At 41.2% G+C, this 13,953-nt stretch overlaps 1 protein-coding gene across 1 annotated transcript; it reads left to right on the forward strand.

Annotated features, from left to right (window-relative positions):
- The first annotated feature begins 551 nt into the window (after nt 1-551).
- On the forward strand, nt 552-4,272 carry LOC133830774 (callose synthase 5-like). The gene is made up of 11 exons (XM_062260842.1): nt 552-604; nt 1,174-1,490; nt 1,588-1,705; nt 1,794-1,945; nt 2,363-2,472; nt 2,573-2,698; nt 2,773-2,841; nt 3,329-3,518; nt 3,599-3,710; nt 3,785-3,904; nt 3,989-4,272. The coding sequence occupies exons 2-7, from the start codon at nt 1,447-1,449 to the stop codon at nt 2,796-2,798; spliced, it is 576 nt and encodes a 191-aa protein (XP_062116826.1). The 5' UTR covers nt 552-604; nt 1,174-1,446; the 3' UTR covers nt 2,799-2,841; nt 3,329-3,518; nt 3,599-3,710; nt 3,785-3,904; nt 3,989-4,272.
- Nucleotides 4,273-13,953: the final 9,681 nt, after the last annotated feature.

Consider the following 13,953-nt stretch of genomic DNA (forward strand, 5'->3'; position numbering starts at 1 on the left):
CAAATAATACAATCAGTTAGAATACTAACCACTCATAATTGAGATTGAATTGACCTATGGTCAACTATATGATATGACTAGAATAGATAATAACGGTATGTTTACTTATCTTATCAACTGTCAATATCGGTCCTGTCCGATGTAACAAATACATCCGATCTTATCTACTTTGCTAATGTTCTGGAAAGAACATAACACTGTAATGTGTAAGTAGATCATATCGTAGATTGGCAAGTCAGTGTAAATCCGGTGCACTGACTAATCTTAGGACTAACTTATTTTGAACATATAATCATATTTATATTCCACTGTGATTACGTCACTATAAATAAGATTAGCTATATGCTCGGGATTTAATAGAAGTTTATATTAAACAAATAATCATGAAAATAAAACATGTGAGCAAAGTGATTGACCAAGTCAAAAAATGATTTCTATTCTTTTATTGATAATAAAATGAGATTACAAAGAATTGGAGTTTTAATTAGGGCATAAAACCCCAACATATATGTGCTGATGAATACATGAAATGTGCAGTGATTGACTGTTATGAATTTTTCAAGCATGTCTTGAGCATTCTTGTGGTTGGAGATAATGAAAAAAGGTTATATTGGTAGCAATTGGTTTCTCTACAAGTAGAATATATAATTCTGTTTGTATCAGTTTCTAGAAATCGAAGAGTCAGAATAAAACTAATGTCTAGTTTTGTAGTCTATAATGTAAACGAGTTACAGTTCTTACGGTTTCTGAAACTTCTTTGTCACACTTAAAATTTTCTCTTACATATCAAGATTTCAAAACAAAATTTAAATACTGGAAAAGGTACTGGGTAATTACATTGCTTTTTTAAAAAAAAAATTAATTTTTCCATTACTCTTATAGCTGGGAACACTTGATTTTGATCTTTGCATTTTTGGCTATACTGTTTCTAGTTTTTCATGTATGAGCTAAATTTCAACGATTTTTCTTTTTTTTTTCCTTTTAACACCACAGATTGATTTCATTTACGCCAAGTCATTTATGCTTGAACCAAATAACATGTACCATAATGTAACCTGTAGAAATTACAAAAAAGTGTTTTATATATTATTGAGCGTGGATATCAATAATTATTATAGTCTCATCCTATATAAAATGTTGCTATACATTCTAATATGATTTTATGGTTTGCAGGATAATTAGCATCATTATTAAAGAAGTTGAAAGTAGCATCTCAAAAAATCTGCTTCTTGCAAACTTCAGAATGGGTCCTTTACCTACTCTTTGCAAGAAATTTGTGGAGCTTGTAGAGATCTTGGTAAATTATTAGAAGAGAGCATATATGTAATTATATACACAGTACATGCTTAGCTTGAAAATTCAATAAACTTTATTATTACAACTTCTTTGTTGAAGAAAGACGTTGAACCATCCAATAAAGATACAGTGGTGTTGTTGCTGCAAGATATGTTGGAAGTTGTCACCCATGACATGATGGTGAATGAGCTCAGGTAGGTTTAACATTATGCCATTCTATCTGAAGCAATTGTTGTGAGTTTTAAAAGTTGAATTGTAATTCATGAACTTTTTTCATGTTATACCTTTCAGGGAATTGCTTGAAGTTGGTCATAGCAGCAAGGATACTGGGAGACAACTTTTTGCAGGTACTGATACAAGACCTGCCATAGCATTCCCCCCAGTTGTCACAGCTCAGTGGGAAGAACAGGTATAAAAATTTAGACTCAGATGCATTTTAACTGCAATCTGTTGTAACTATTTAACTGAAACATGCTTATTGCTTGCCATCATTCTAGATAAGACGCCTATACCTCTTGTTGACAGTGAAGGAATCTGCTACTGATGTACCAACTAACCTTGAAGCATGTAGAAGAATCTCATTTTTCACAAATTCACTGTTCATGGATATGCCACGTGCCCCCAAAGTCCGGAAAATGCTTTCTTTCAGGTTCAATAAAAGTTCTTAACTCATAAACATGGAACATATTAATTCCATACGCCTGAACCTTCTTGAAACTAGTCAGGGTACTTGTAATTAGAATAGCAAGGTCTTTTAAGGCCTCAGCATATGATCTACCAGTACCTTTCAAAACCCAGAAAGTGGCCTGTAGCTTCTACTGGCATTATTTCTTATATTTTTTTTTTAACGTTGAATATTTAAAAGCATATATTATTTCACTTACTTTTTCCTGGGGGTTATATTCATGGAACAAATTGGCTAGGAGTTTAGTGTATGTTTCTATCCTTGTATGTGCAGGATATATTTTATCTGCAATATATTATATTCTTGCAGCCAGCATAGCTTAGGCTCATAAAATGAAATATTGACTGCATGATTTGTATCTTAATTTCCTGCTACTGGCAGTGTCATGACTCCATACTACAGTGAGGAGATAGTTTACTCTAAAACTGACCTTGAGTTGGAAAATGAAGATGGTGTATCAATCTTATATTACTTGCAGAAAATTTTCCCAGGTGTGTGATTCTGTCTTTTAACTTTGTTTCACAGTAAATTTTCTATTTGATTTAATGACCACATTCTGAATTCGGTATTTAATTATTTTGCAACTTGCAGATGACTGGAATAACTTCATGGAGCGAATTAATTGTAAAAAAGATAGTGAGATATGGGAAACTGAGGAAAACATTTTACAGCTTCGTCACTGGGTCTCCCTAAGAGGACAAACTCTCTGCAGAACAAGTATTGGATGCATTCCTTTCTCATGTTTCATAGTATTAATCAGCTTGTTGTACTGACTATTTTTTGTGTTTCAGTTCGAGGAATGATGTACTACAGATGAGCTTTGAAGCTTCAGGCTTTCCTTGACATGGCCAATGAAAGTGGTAAGAGTATTTTCACCCAAATCTTTAACCAAGAGACTTCTAAAGATCTTGTTGCAAATTCTAGTGCCTTCATATATTAAGGCCTTTTTGGGATTGTAGCTTTTACAGAAATCATCAACTATTCTGTCTTCTGAAAACAAGATCTCAGTTGCTTCATAAAATTTATAGTGTATCTTTCTGTGTTGTAGTCAATTTTATTTCACTTGAAAAAACAGGATTGTGCTAAAAAATCATGCAAAAGTTATTAAAGCTTTAGAAGTTTAGAATCAATCTAACAAACTCTTACTTCCTAGTTCTCTTTTTTTGGGTTTTAGGAATCAATGTCTATCAAGCTCTTAGTTCTTAGTACACTTTAATTGTGCATGTTTATTATATGCCAGTGGTGTTTGCCTATGAACACAATCCATGTTTTTCCTGATCTCTGTCCATATGAGGTAGTGTAAGTAGTTATATTTTCTTTATGTTTGTAATTTCTTGTTGTGAACAGAGATACTTGGAGGCTACAAATCCATAACAGTTCCATCAGAGGAAGATAAAAAAAGCCAAAGATCTCTTTATGCACAATTAGAAGCAGTTGCTGACATGAAATTCACATATATCGCTACCTGTCAAAACTATGGCAACCAGAAGTGAAGTGGAGATCGTCGTGCAACAGACATCCTGAACTTGATGGTCAAGTATGTTCTCCGTTTGTTAATTAATGTTACATGTCATTTCTTCATTTCATTCAAGAATTTATTTTTTTTCCTTTGTACAGTAATCCTTCTCTTAGGGTGGCATATATTGATGAAGTTGAAGAGAATGAAGGAGGAAAAGTACATAAAGTTTATTATTCAGTTTTGGTGAAAGCTGTTGATAATCTTGATCAGGTAAATATTGAGAACAATAATTGTGCTTCTATGCCTTATGATATACAACTGATTGTTTTGGTACCGGTTTAAAGGAAATATATCGGATAAAATTATCGGGTTCAGCCAAGATAGGAGAACGAAAGCCAGAAAACCAAAACCATGTTATAATTTTCACGAGAGGAGAAGCTCTCCAGACGATTGACATGAATCAGGTAACCATTAGAATTTGAAGTTATCTTATGTTGTCTTTTGAATTAAGGCCAAGTTTAAGGCTGAAAGCTTCCAAATTTCTGTAGGACAATTACTTGGAAGAAGCTTTAAAAATGCATAACCTTTTGGAAGAATTCAATGGGCAGCCAGGCTTCTTGACCGGATGAGTCATAGCTAGAGTAACTTTTGAAATCATAATTAAAAAATATACTAATTGTAGTTTTTAGTTATCCCTTACATAGTTATTACAAGTGTATATTTTGTTCTTGTAATTTTTAAATTTGGAACATACTGAGTTCTATTGATTATTTTGTTTGCCTATTGATTCTGTCTGAACCATGTTGTAATTACACAAGAAATTATGAATGAATATAGTAGTTGAAAATAAAGAAATGAAAAAATTCCCGTATTCTACATGGGACGTCGGTCTCCACAAAATTGTTGTCTTATGTATTACAGGGGACGATGCTTGCACATAAATTTTCATCTCATGTACTGCAGAAAGATGACGCTTGAGTAGGAACTTTCGTCTCATTTACTGCAGTGGATGATGCTTGCACAGAAACTGTTGTCTCATGTACCACAAGAGACAACGTTTGTATAGGAACCATCGTCTCATGTACGGTAGGAGATGATGCTTTTATTTAAACCGTCGTTTCATGCATTACATGGCATGACATTGCATGGGACGACGGTACTAGAACCAACGTATGAGAGTCCATATGACGGTTTAAAACCATCGTCCCATGTCAATTTTGTAGTAGTGTCAAGATATCGGTGCTTAGGAAGCTTGGGACACAGGTAAGAAAGTTGTTGTACCCGTAGAGTAGAGCGTGGCTCTATAATTTGTATTACAGGGCACAACCCTATGTGATTGTGATGCAGGGCGTAGCCCTATTGTTTATGTTTGTATTTGTTTAAGTATTTGTTGAATATATGTTGTGTGTTGCATATTTGTGAATAAATGGCGAAGGTCGGGAACGGCGAAGGCCGAGAACGGCAGGAAGCTGGGTACGGCAAGGGGCCAGGAACGACGTTGAGCACGCTGAGTGCAAGTTGCTAGGGTGAGACCCTCCTCGGATGCTTGAGACACCCTCACGATGTAGACCGCTAACCCAGGGCCTGGTATAGCACCTGGGACTGCATGGCTGCTATGTGTTTAGCCTGTTGGCTGCCTTATTGTGTGCTAATTGATAGTTATGCATATGTTGATTGTTTGTATTAAGTTTTCTTGCTGGGCTTCGGCTCATGGGTTCTCTATGGTGCAGGTAAGGGCAAGGAAAAGGTTGACCAACCATGAGTATAGGGAGCGTGGAGCGACGTGTACATGTTCGGCCTGCCTGGCTGTCACGGCAAGGGGTATTTTTGGTAGATGCTAAGTATTAATCCAAATTTTGTCGTTTAGTCGACTTTAATCATATTTTTGAGTTGTAAATATTTCTAAACAATATTTTGGGATCCCAAATGTATAACGCTTTATAATTTCAATAAATGATTACATTTTAAATTATATGACTTTTATTACAGTTTAGCTACACTTTTAACCTAAAACCTCGATTAGCGAGTTAATTGCACGTTTAAAACTCACTCAGTAACGACTCTAAGGAAGTAGGACGTTACAAATGACATGTATGAGTTTGATTTTTTTTTCTAATCATAATAAATAATAAATTTAATAAACAATGACTGAGTTCATTGAGGGTGGATACAAATCAATGGACCGGGTTCTATACTGAGAGTTTAGGGGGCCATAGTAGTGGGAACGATTTTACTGATCCCAACCCTCCTTCAATATGGTTAACTTCGGAACAACGACGAGTTTCGAGCCTGAGAATTAAGTCATATAGGATGATTAGAAACAGACTTAGAAAATAATAAAGATGGTTGATTTTCTAAGTAAAGAAACACACCCTAATTATAAAGAAGGCTTACATAATTCTTCATAAGAAATCATAACAAATAATTCCGAGTTATCTTTGCTTAGACTAAGTCTTGCCTTAGAGCCTATTAGGGTAAGTTCTAACATGCTTTTTCTTAACTGTTAGAACTTTGATGAAGATGTCGCTCAGAAGATCTGCACGCACAGCTGGCAATGCCTCCAACGCCGCCAATGAGACCATCGAAGCCCCTCCAGTCCGAAGAAGGGGAACGTGTGCTACCAATGCTGCTGCTAACAGAAGTGCACCGCCTCCGGTTGACAACAACGCTAAGATTTTCTGACTATGGCAATAAGTGGAAGAATTGATGCAGCAACAACGACAACAGGCACAGACTTAGCCACAGACTCAAACTCAGCCCCAGCCTCAGCCGCAACTATAGCCTTAGCCAGCGGTTCAAGCACCCCAACAACTAGGTCCTTATGGGGGATGACCAATGGTGAACTATGTGCCCTACCCAGCTCAGTACATGGAGCCAATCTATGAGAGGTTTCATAAGAACATGCTCCAAACTTTGAAGGGACAACCGACCCCTTCGAGGTAGAAGAATGGCTCAGGAATGTAGAGCCGATCCTAGCACACATGAACCTCGGCAACGCGGACCGCATATCCTGCATTTCTTCTCTTCTGAAGAAGGATTCTAGAATATGGTGGGATTTAGTACAGCAGACTAACAATGTCGCCACCATGACATGGACTAGATTTATGGAGCTCTTTCACAAGAAGTACTACAACTCAGCAGTCATTGCTACGAGGGTAGAATAATTCACCAATCTGAAGCAGGGCAACTTAACGTAGCAGAGTATGCTTGACAGTTCTATCGACTAGCCATGTTTGCACCAGAGTTGGTGCCAACCGATTTCCTGAGGGTCACCAAGTTTGTTAGAGGACTTAGACCAAATATTGAGCTAGGAGTCAAGATGGAAAATCTTGGAACCACTTCTTACGCTGATGCTCTAGAAACGACTATAGAAGTGGAAAGGCTTCAGGAAAATGTCAGTAAAGAGGAGGCCAGCAAACCTGAACCTAAACAGCAGAATCAACCTCAGAACAGACGAAACCACAACAACAACCATCATCATAGCAACAATAATGGTCAGAAGAGAAGGCATCCTGGCAATAAGCAGTCTGACAATGATAAAAGAGAACGGACAAATAATGGAGGAAATAGGTCGGGTTATGATGAATACTCGCAGTGCTCTAAATGTCAAAAGAAACATCCTGGTGAGTGTCGTGCAAACACCAAGGGATGTTACAATTGTGTCCAGGATGGTCATCAAAAGTGGGAATGTCCACAGCTCAAGCAAGAAGAGAAAAGGGACAACAAGATGGTTCCAGCCAGGGTCTTTGCCTTGACCCATGGAGAAGCTGAAGCTAGTAATAAAGTGGTCATAGGTCAGATTCCTATCCTCGGTAATATATGTTCATTATTATTTGATTCGGGAGCAACACACTCGTATATCTCGTTAGGAATGTTAGAGAAATTAGACAAACCTTGTGAAAGATTTAGAACTAGGTTTGTGACATAATTGCTTTCGGGAAAAGTAGTCCAATAATCACAGATAGTATGAGGTGTACCGATCAAAATTGAGGACATTGAACTAGAAGGAGACCTGATAGAGCTAGAGATCAAAGACTTCGACGTGATACTGGGCATGGATTGGCTATCAAAGCATGGCGTAACCATCGACTGTAGATGTAAGAAAGTGATGTTCGAAACTCCGACAGTCAAAGACTATGTTTTATGGGAAATATTTCAAGACTACGGACACCACTTATTTCATCTCTCAAAGCTCAGAGGATGATTGAGAAAGGGTGTCACGCAATTTTAGCCAGTGTCACGGATGTGGTAAAGGAAACACCACTAAAGGTTGGAGACGTCTGCATTATAAAGGAATTCCTAGAAGTATTTCCTGACGACTTACCAAGGTTGCCCCTTACTCAAGAAATTGACTTCACAATTGAACTAGTTCGGGGAACTGAGCCTATCTTGAAGGTACCATACCAGATGGCACCTACTGAACTCAAGGAGTTAAAGACGCAGTTAGAAGAATTCTTAGACTTGGGTTTCATTGGACCGAGCCATTCGCCATGGGGAGCACCGGTTCTATTTGTGAAGAAGGATGGAAGCATGCGGATGTGTATAGATTACCGCGAGTTGAATAAGGTGACAATTAAGAATAAGTACCCACTACCCCAGATTGATGACTTGTTTGATCAACTGCGAGGAGCGACTGTGTTTTCAAAGATTGATCTACGGTTTGGGTATCACCAGCTCAAGGTACAAGAAGAAGATATTCCTAAGACAGTTTTTAGAACTCGATATGGACATTACGAGTTTTTAGTTATGTCTTTCGATTTTACCAATGCTCTAGCTGCATTTATGGATTTAATGAATTGGGTCTTTAAGGATTACTTGGACAAATTCGTCATAGTGTTCATCGATGATATTTTGGTATACTCCAAGGATGAAGTCGAGCACGAGGAACATTTAAGAATGATCATGTTGCGACTGAAGGAGCATCAACTTTACGCCAAGTTCAAGAAGTGCGAATTTTTGCTTTTGCAAGTAGCGTTCCTCGGCCACATAGTATCGAAGGACGAAGTTGCTATAGTGAAAGATTAGCCAAGACCTAAGAATGTGTCAGAGATTAGCTAGTAGGCTACTATCAGAGGTTTGTAGAAGGCTTTTCTAAGATAGCCACTCCACTTACCAACCTGACCCGGAAACAGCAAAGGTTGAATTGGACGGATAAGTGTGAAGAGAGCTTCCAGTTGCTTAATGATAAGTTATGCTCAGCACAATTACTTTGTGTACTGACACCTAACGACAAGTTTGTAGTCTACTATGATGCGTCGAAGCAAGGTTCGGGTTGTGTGCTGATGTAGAACGACAAAGTGATAGCCTACTCCTCAAGGCAGCTGAAGGAATATGAGCAATGCTATCCAACGCATGATATGGAGTTGGCAGCGGTGGTCTTCGCATTGAAAATCTAGCGCCACTATCTGTATGGAGAATGGTGTGAGATTTATATGGGCCACAAGAGCTTAAAGTATTTCTTCACGCAGAAGGAGCTCAACATGAGGACACGCAGGTGGTTAGAACTAGTAAAGGATTATGACTACGAAATCCTATACCATCCGGGAAAAGCAAACGTAGTTGTTGATGCGCTAAGCAGAAAGAGTTACGGGAATCTAGCAGCAATATCCGGAATAGAAAAGTCGCTTCAGCAAGAGCTGATCAATGCCGGAATAGAAGTAGTCATTGGTAAACTGGCTAACTTGTCCATCCAGTCAAATCTGTTAGAAGATATATGGATCGGGCAAGTGCATGATGACACATTAGTATCTCATATAGCTGCAGTTAAAGAAGGCAAGGCCACAGATTTCTCTATATCAGGGTAGGGGTTCTTGAGATATAGGGACCGGGTATGCATGCCAAATGATCATGGAATTAAGATGAAGATTTTAGAAGAGGCACATAATACTCCATACTCAGTTCACCCAGGGTTGACCAAGATGACTCATGACCTTAAGGCATTGTATTGGTGGCCATGAATGAAGAAAGATGTAGCAGAATATGTGTCTAAATGCTTAGTATGCCAGCAAGTGAAAGCAGAACATCAGCGACCTACAGGCTTATTGCAACCGCTTAGTATTCCAGAATTGAAGTGGGAAGACATAGCCATGGACTTCGTGACAGGACTACCATGAACAAATAAGCAGCACGACTCAGCTTGGGTAGTAGTAGAAAGACTAACCCAAGTCAGCTCCCTTCCTGCCTGTCAAGACTACATACACAACGGATCAATATGCAGACATTTATGTCTGAGAAATAGTACGACTGCATGGAATCCCTAGGACTATAGTATCCGATAGAGGATCAGTGTTTACATCAAGATTTTGGGGAAGCTTGCAAGAAGCCATGGGTACCAAGTTAAGTCTTAGCACGACATTTCATCCTCAGACCAACGGTCAGTCTGAGCGTACCATACAGATTTTAGAAGATATGTTGCGCGCTTGTGTACTTGACTTCGGAGGATCATGGAGTAAGTGTTTTCCATTGATAGAGCTCTCCTACAATAATATATACAAGTCAACGATCGGGATGGCACCCTATGAGTTACTTTATGGAAGGAGGTGTCAATCACCATTACATTGGGACAAGGTAGGAGAAAGGAAACTTCTTGGACCCGAAGCTGTTAGAGAGGCTCAAGATGCAGTAGTGCTGATTAGAAAGTGTATGCTCACTACTCAAAGACGATAGAAAAGTTATGCGGATGCCAAGCGGCATGATGTGGAATTCAAAGTCGGAGATCAAGTCTTCTTAAAGATATCTCCTATGAAAGGTGTGAAGCGGTTTGGGAAAAGGCAAGCTTAGTCCCCGGTTTATAGGTCCTTTTGAGATATTGGACAAGGTTGGAACAGTTGCATATAGATTAGTCCTACCGACACCTCTAGTAGATAGCCACAATGTATTTCACATGTTGATATTGTGTAGATATGTGTCAGACCCATCTCACGTCCTCAAGTACGATACGATAGCACTCCAGAAAGACTTGAGTTACGAGGAACGACCAGTTAGTATGCTAGATAGAGGGATGAAGGAATTACGGTCTAAGAGTATTCTGATAGTTAAGGTCCTATGGAGTAATAGTTCTGAACGGGAGGCAACGTGGGAGTTGGAGGAAGACATGTTGGCACGGTATCCGGAATTGTTTGGTAAGTAAATTTCGGGGACGAAATTCTTGTTAGTATGGGAGAATTGTAGTGTCAGAATTTTACTAAGATAGATAGTAGTAGTAGTTAGCATAGTTTGTAGTATGTTAGTTGTCGTGGATTTTGGTTCAAGATGGGACTTAGTTGGAAACTCATAGCAACAATTATGGATTCTATAAGTTTAACCTATAGTATAGATATATTAATTATAACATAAGGTTTCATTAATATTGCTGGTCTTAGAAATATTATTTATTATAAGCTAAGGTTTAGATAGAATTTATAAGAGCATGACACTTGTCATAATCATATTTATTAATGATTTACGTATTTTTGATGAATAGTTTTGTACGCCCTGATTTTCCCACGGGCTGATTAACGAGCTGAGATACGGCCTAATCATGACTACCACGTGGACATCCCCAAGACCGGAGCTGCCATCGTAAGGTCCTACCTCCTTAGCTCGAGGTAACCTAAGGCTTAGCCAAGATTGCTCAAGGACTGTCAGAACTCTGAAGGTCGCAGGTCGAGGTAAGCATCCAGCTCATGGTACGAGCTGGATTTGGAGGCTGTGACCTTTTATAAAGTCAACCACGCAAGGTAAACGTGCATATATCAGACATCACGTGTCTGATATATCTCTGACTTCTCGGACACGCAGCAGGAACGTGCGTATTCAGACACCCATGACTGCTTTGGGCCGTGCGGCCCATTATCCCCTTACCTATTGATTTGACCACACTCATGTGTCAGGTTTAGGAATTAATCATAAATGTCATAGAGTTGACATGATAGGTAAGAAGGTCACGGGATGACCTTCTTACCAACTCCTAGGTGCCCTCTCCTATAAATATGGAGACCTTGGGAGTTAATGGGGGTTGGATTCTATATTGTAAGAAATACCCTGTAATCAAATACCCAATATATAGCAATAATACTGACTAGTGGAGTAGAAGGATTTTAACCTTTGAACCACTTAAAAAACGTATTTTGAGTCACCATTTCATTTTCTAAGATCATTTATCTGTTTCGGTTCAACCTAAGCTCTAATCCCTTTCTCTTCTTTTCTTAATTACCTGTTGGCGAAGAACCGCGTCGACAGTTTGGTGCTTTCATTGAGAGCAAGTTCGATTAGTGCTCTTGCAAACATACAACTATGGTGACTACTCGATCCAGGCATGGTAACGAGACGGAACAACATGATGGGCAGGAGGCTCATCATACTGCCATCCCTGGTGAACAAATTCATGAAGTCCAACAGCGGCCCAGCAAGCAGCCGGCGGGCCAAGACGACACTGGAAGTTCAGCGCCCCGGCCACCTAATCCGAACCCATGTTATTACACTGCGGTGGAGATGGAGAATGCTCAGCTGAGGAGCCAGCTAGCAATAGCTAATCAGAAGATGAAGGATGTGCTGGCCCGACTACCCCCTCTCACAACCGACGCGAACGCCGGAGAGAGGCAAGGTGAGGCTCCTAAGTCTCGCCGGGGTAATCGGTCTAGGCATAGCCGCTCAGACAGAATTCCGACAGCCAACTCCACTCCCTCGTCGCACCGTCGAGAAGAAAACTTCGGAGAAATGCCTAGAGCCGAACAACAGCAGTACAGCCGTTCGGTCAGAACTTCAACTCCTAGCTCCCAACCAGCCTCGAGCTCGCCCAGGAGAGCTCGGGGAAATTCCAGAAGGAGGTCTGGGGAGGGCTCGGAGCGCCAGCCCATCCCCAATAGCTATCCTGCGCCTCGTCCAGATCGCCAGGCGCGGGACATGTAGGTTGGCAGGGCCGAAAGGCCCCCACCTAATTTGATCCGTCCTGACGGAACTAGGATCGCCTCTCCGGTCAGGCATCCTCCGTCTCCAATCAGATATCCATCTCCTCCTCGGCCCGTCCGAGATATTCCAGCCTATGGAAGTAGCAGGAGGAACTCGCCATCAGCCGGACCTCCCCGACATAGCAGGGCGCTGAGGGAAAGCCCAGATCCTCACCACCAAAGGCGGACTCCAAGTCTCTCTAACAGGAGCTACTAGACCGGCAGTCGCCGGAGTGACCTTTCTGGCGAAGACCTGCGTCAGCATTTGAGCTCGGCACAAAGTCCACAAGCCACCCAAGGGGGCGACCTGCGAGATCGCCTTAACTCTCATAGAGGGGAGCCAGCAAGAGGAGACAGCCATGCTCGCTCAGGGGGGGCCCTGTCCGAAGTACGTAACGGCAGGAATGCCCCAAATAACCTATCTCAAGATAGGAGGGGAAATAACCCACCAAATATGTACAATGGATCCGGAGCTGTTGAACAGCCCCAGAATAACCAAGGACATCAGGACCAAACCCTCGAGCGTCTGGCCCAGATGGAGGAGCTGATGAGGAAGCTCCTGTCAGAAAAAGAAAAAGATGAATACGATTCAGGGGACGAGATGGAGCTCTTCGCCCCCAGCATAGCAGCAACGGCTTACCCACCTGGTTTCCGTATGCCGCACCTATCTAAGTTCAATGGAGATGGAGATCCGTCGGATCATATGGGGATGTTCAACACCCTGATGATGGCCCACAACATTGGCCCCGAGCTGAGGTGTTTAATCTTTCCTTCCACATTGATTGGACCATCCAGGCAGTGGTTCAAGCAAGGCGAAAAACAGTCAATCAGCTCCTGGAAAACTTTCTCGGCTGATTTCAAAAGGGCATTCCGAGCCTCCCAGGCTGCCCGTGTTCAGGCCGACTCTCTGGCTAACGTGAGGCAGCAGCCCGGCGAAACTCTGAAGGCCTACCTAAGCAAATTTATGAATTTCGCTGCTCGGGCCAGAGATGCGGATGATAGCTCCAAGCTCATGGCCATGAGAACTGGAATCCTCGTCGAAGGGGAACTCTGGAAAGATATACAAAGAAAGGGAGTCAGCTCGGTTAACGAATTCCTCAACAAAGCCCAGGAATGGATCAACTTGGAGGAAGCCGAAGCCGAAGCTGCAGGAACCAGCCAGGTCCCTGATCAGCCCGCTGGAGTGGGGACAGAGGTCATGGCAGCGACCCAAAACGTCACACAGAACAACCAGCTCGGTGGAGGCAAAAGAAAGGGGAATGGCGAAAACAGCCAGCACGGTCCAAAGAAGAATAAGTCCGTAGACAAGTTCAAGCCCGTCTACGCAACTTATACAGAGCTCACCTAGTCTAGGGAGAATATCTTCCTAGCTAACTCTACTCGCCTCCCCTGGAAGAGGCCGGAGCCGTTGAAGCACCAAAAGGGGAAGAGAGACACCTCCAAGTTTTTCCATTTTCACAATGATGTTGGCCACAATACTGATGATTGTAGGCATTTGAAAGATGAGATCGAGACTCTCATCCGAGCCAGCCCCTTGGCTCAGTACGCACGGAACAGGGTTCCAGCAAGTCGACCTGCTCCAGAAG

Source organism: Humulus lupulus, chromosome 4 (genome assembly GCF_963169125.1).
Source record: "Humulus lupulus chromosome 4, drHumLupu1.1, whole genome shotgun sequence".
Taxonomy (NCBI): Eukaryota; Viridiplantae; Streptophyta; class Magnoliopsida; order Rosales; family Cannabaceae; genus Humulus; species Humulus lupulus.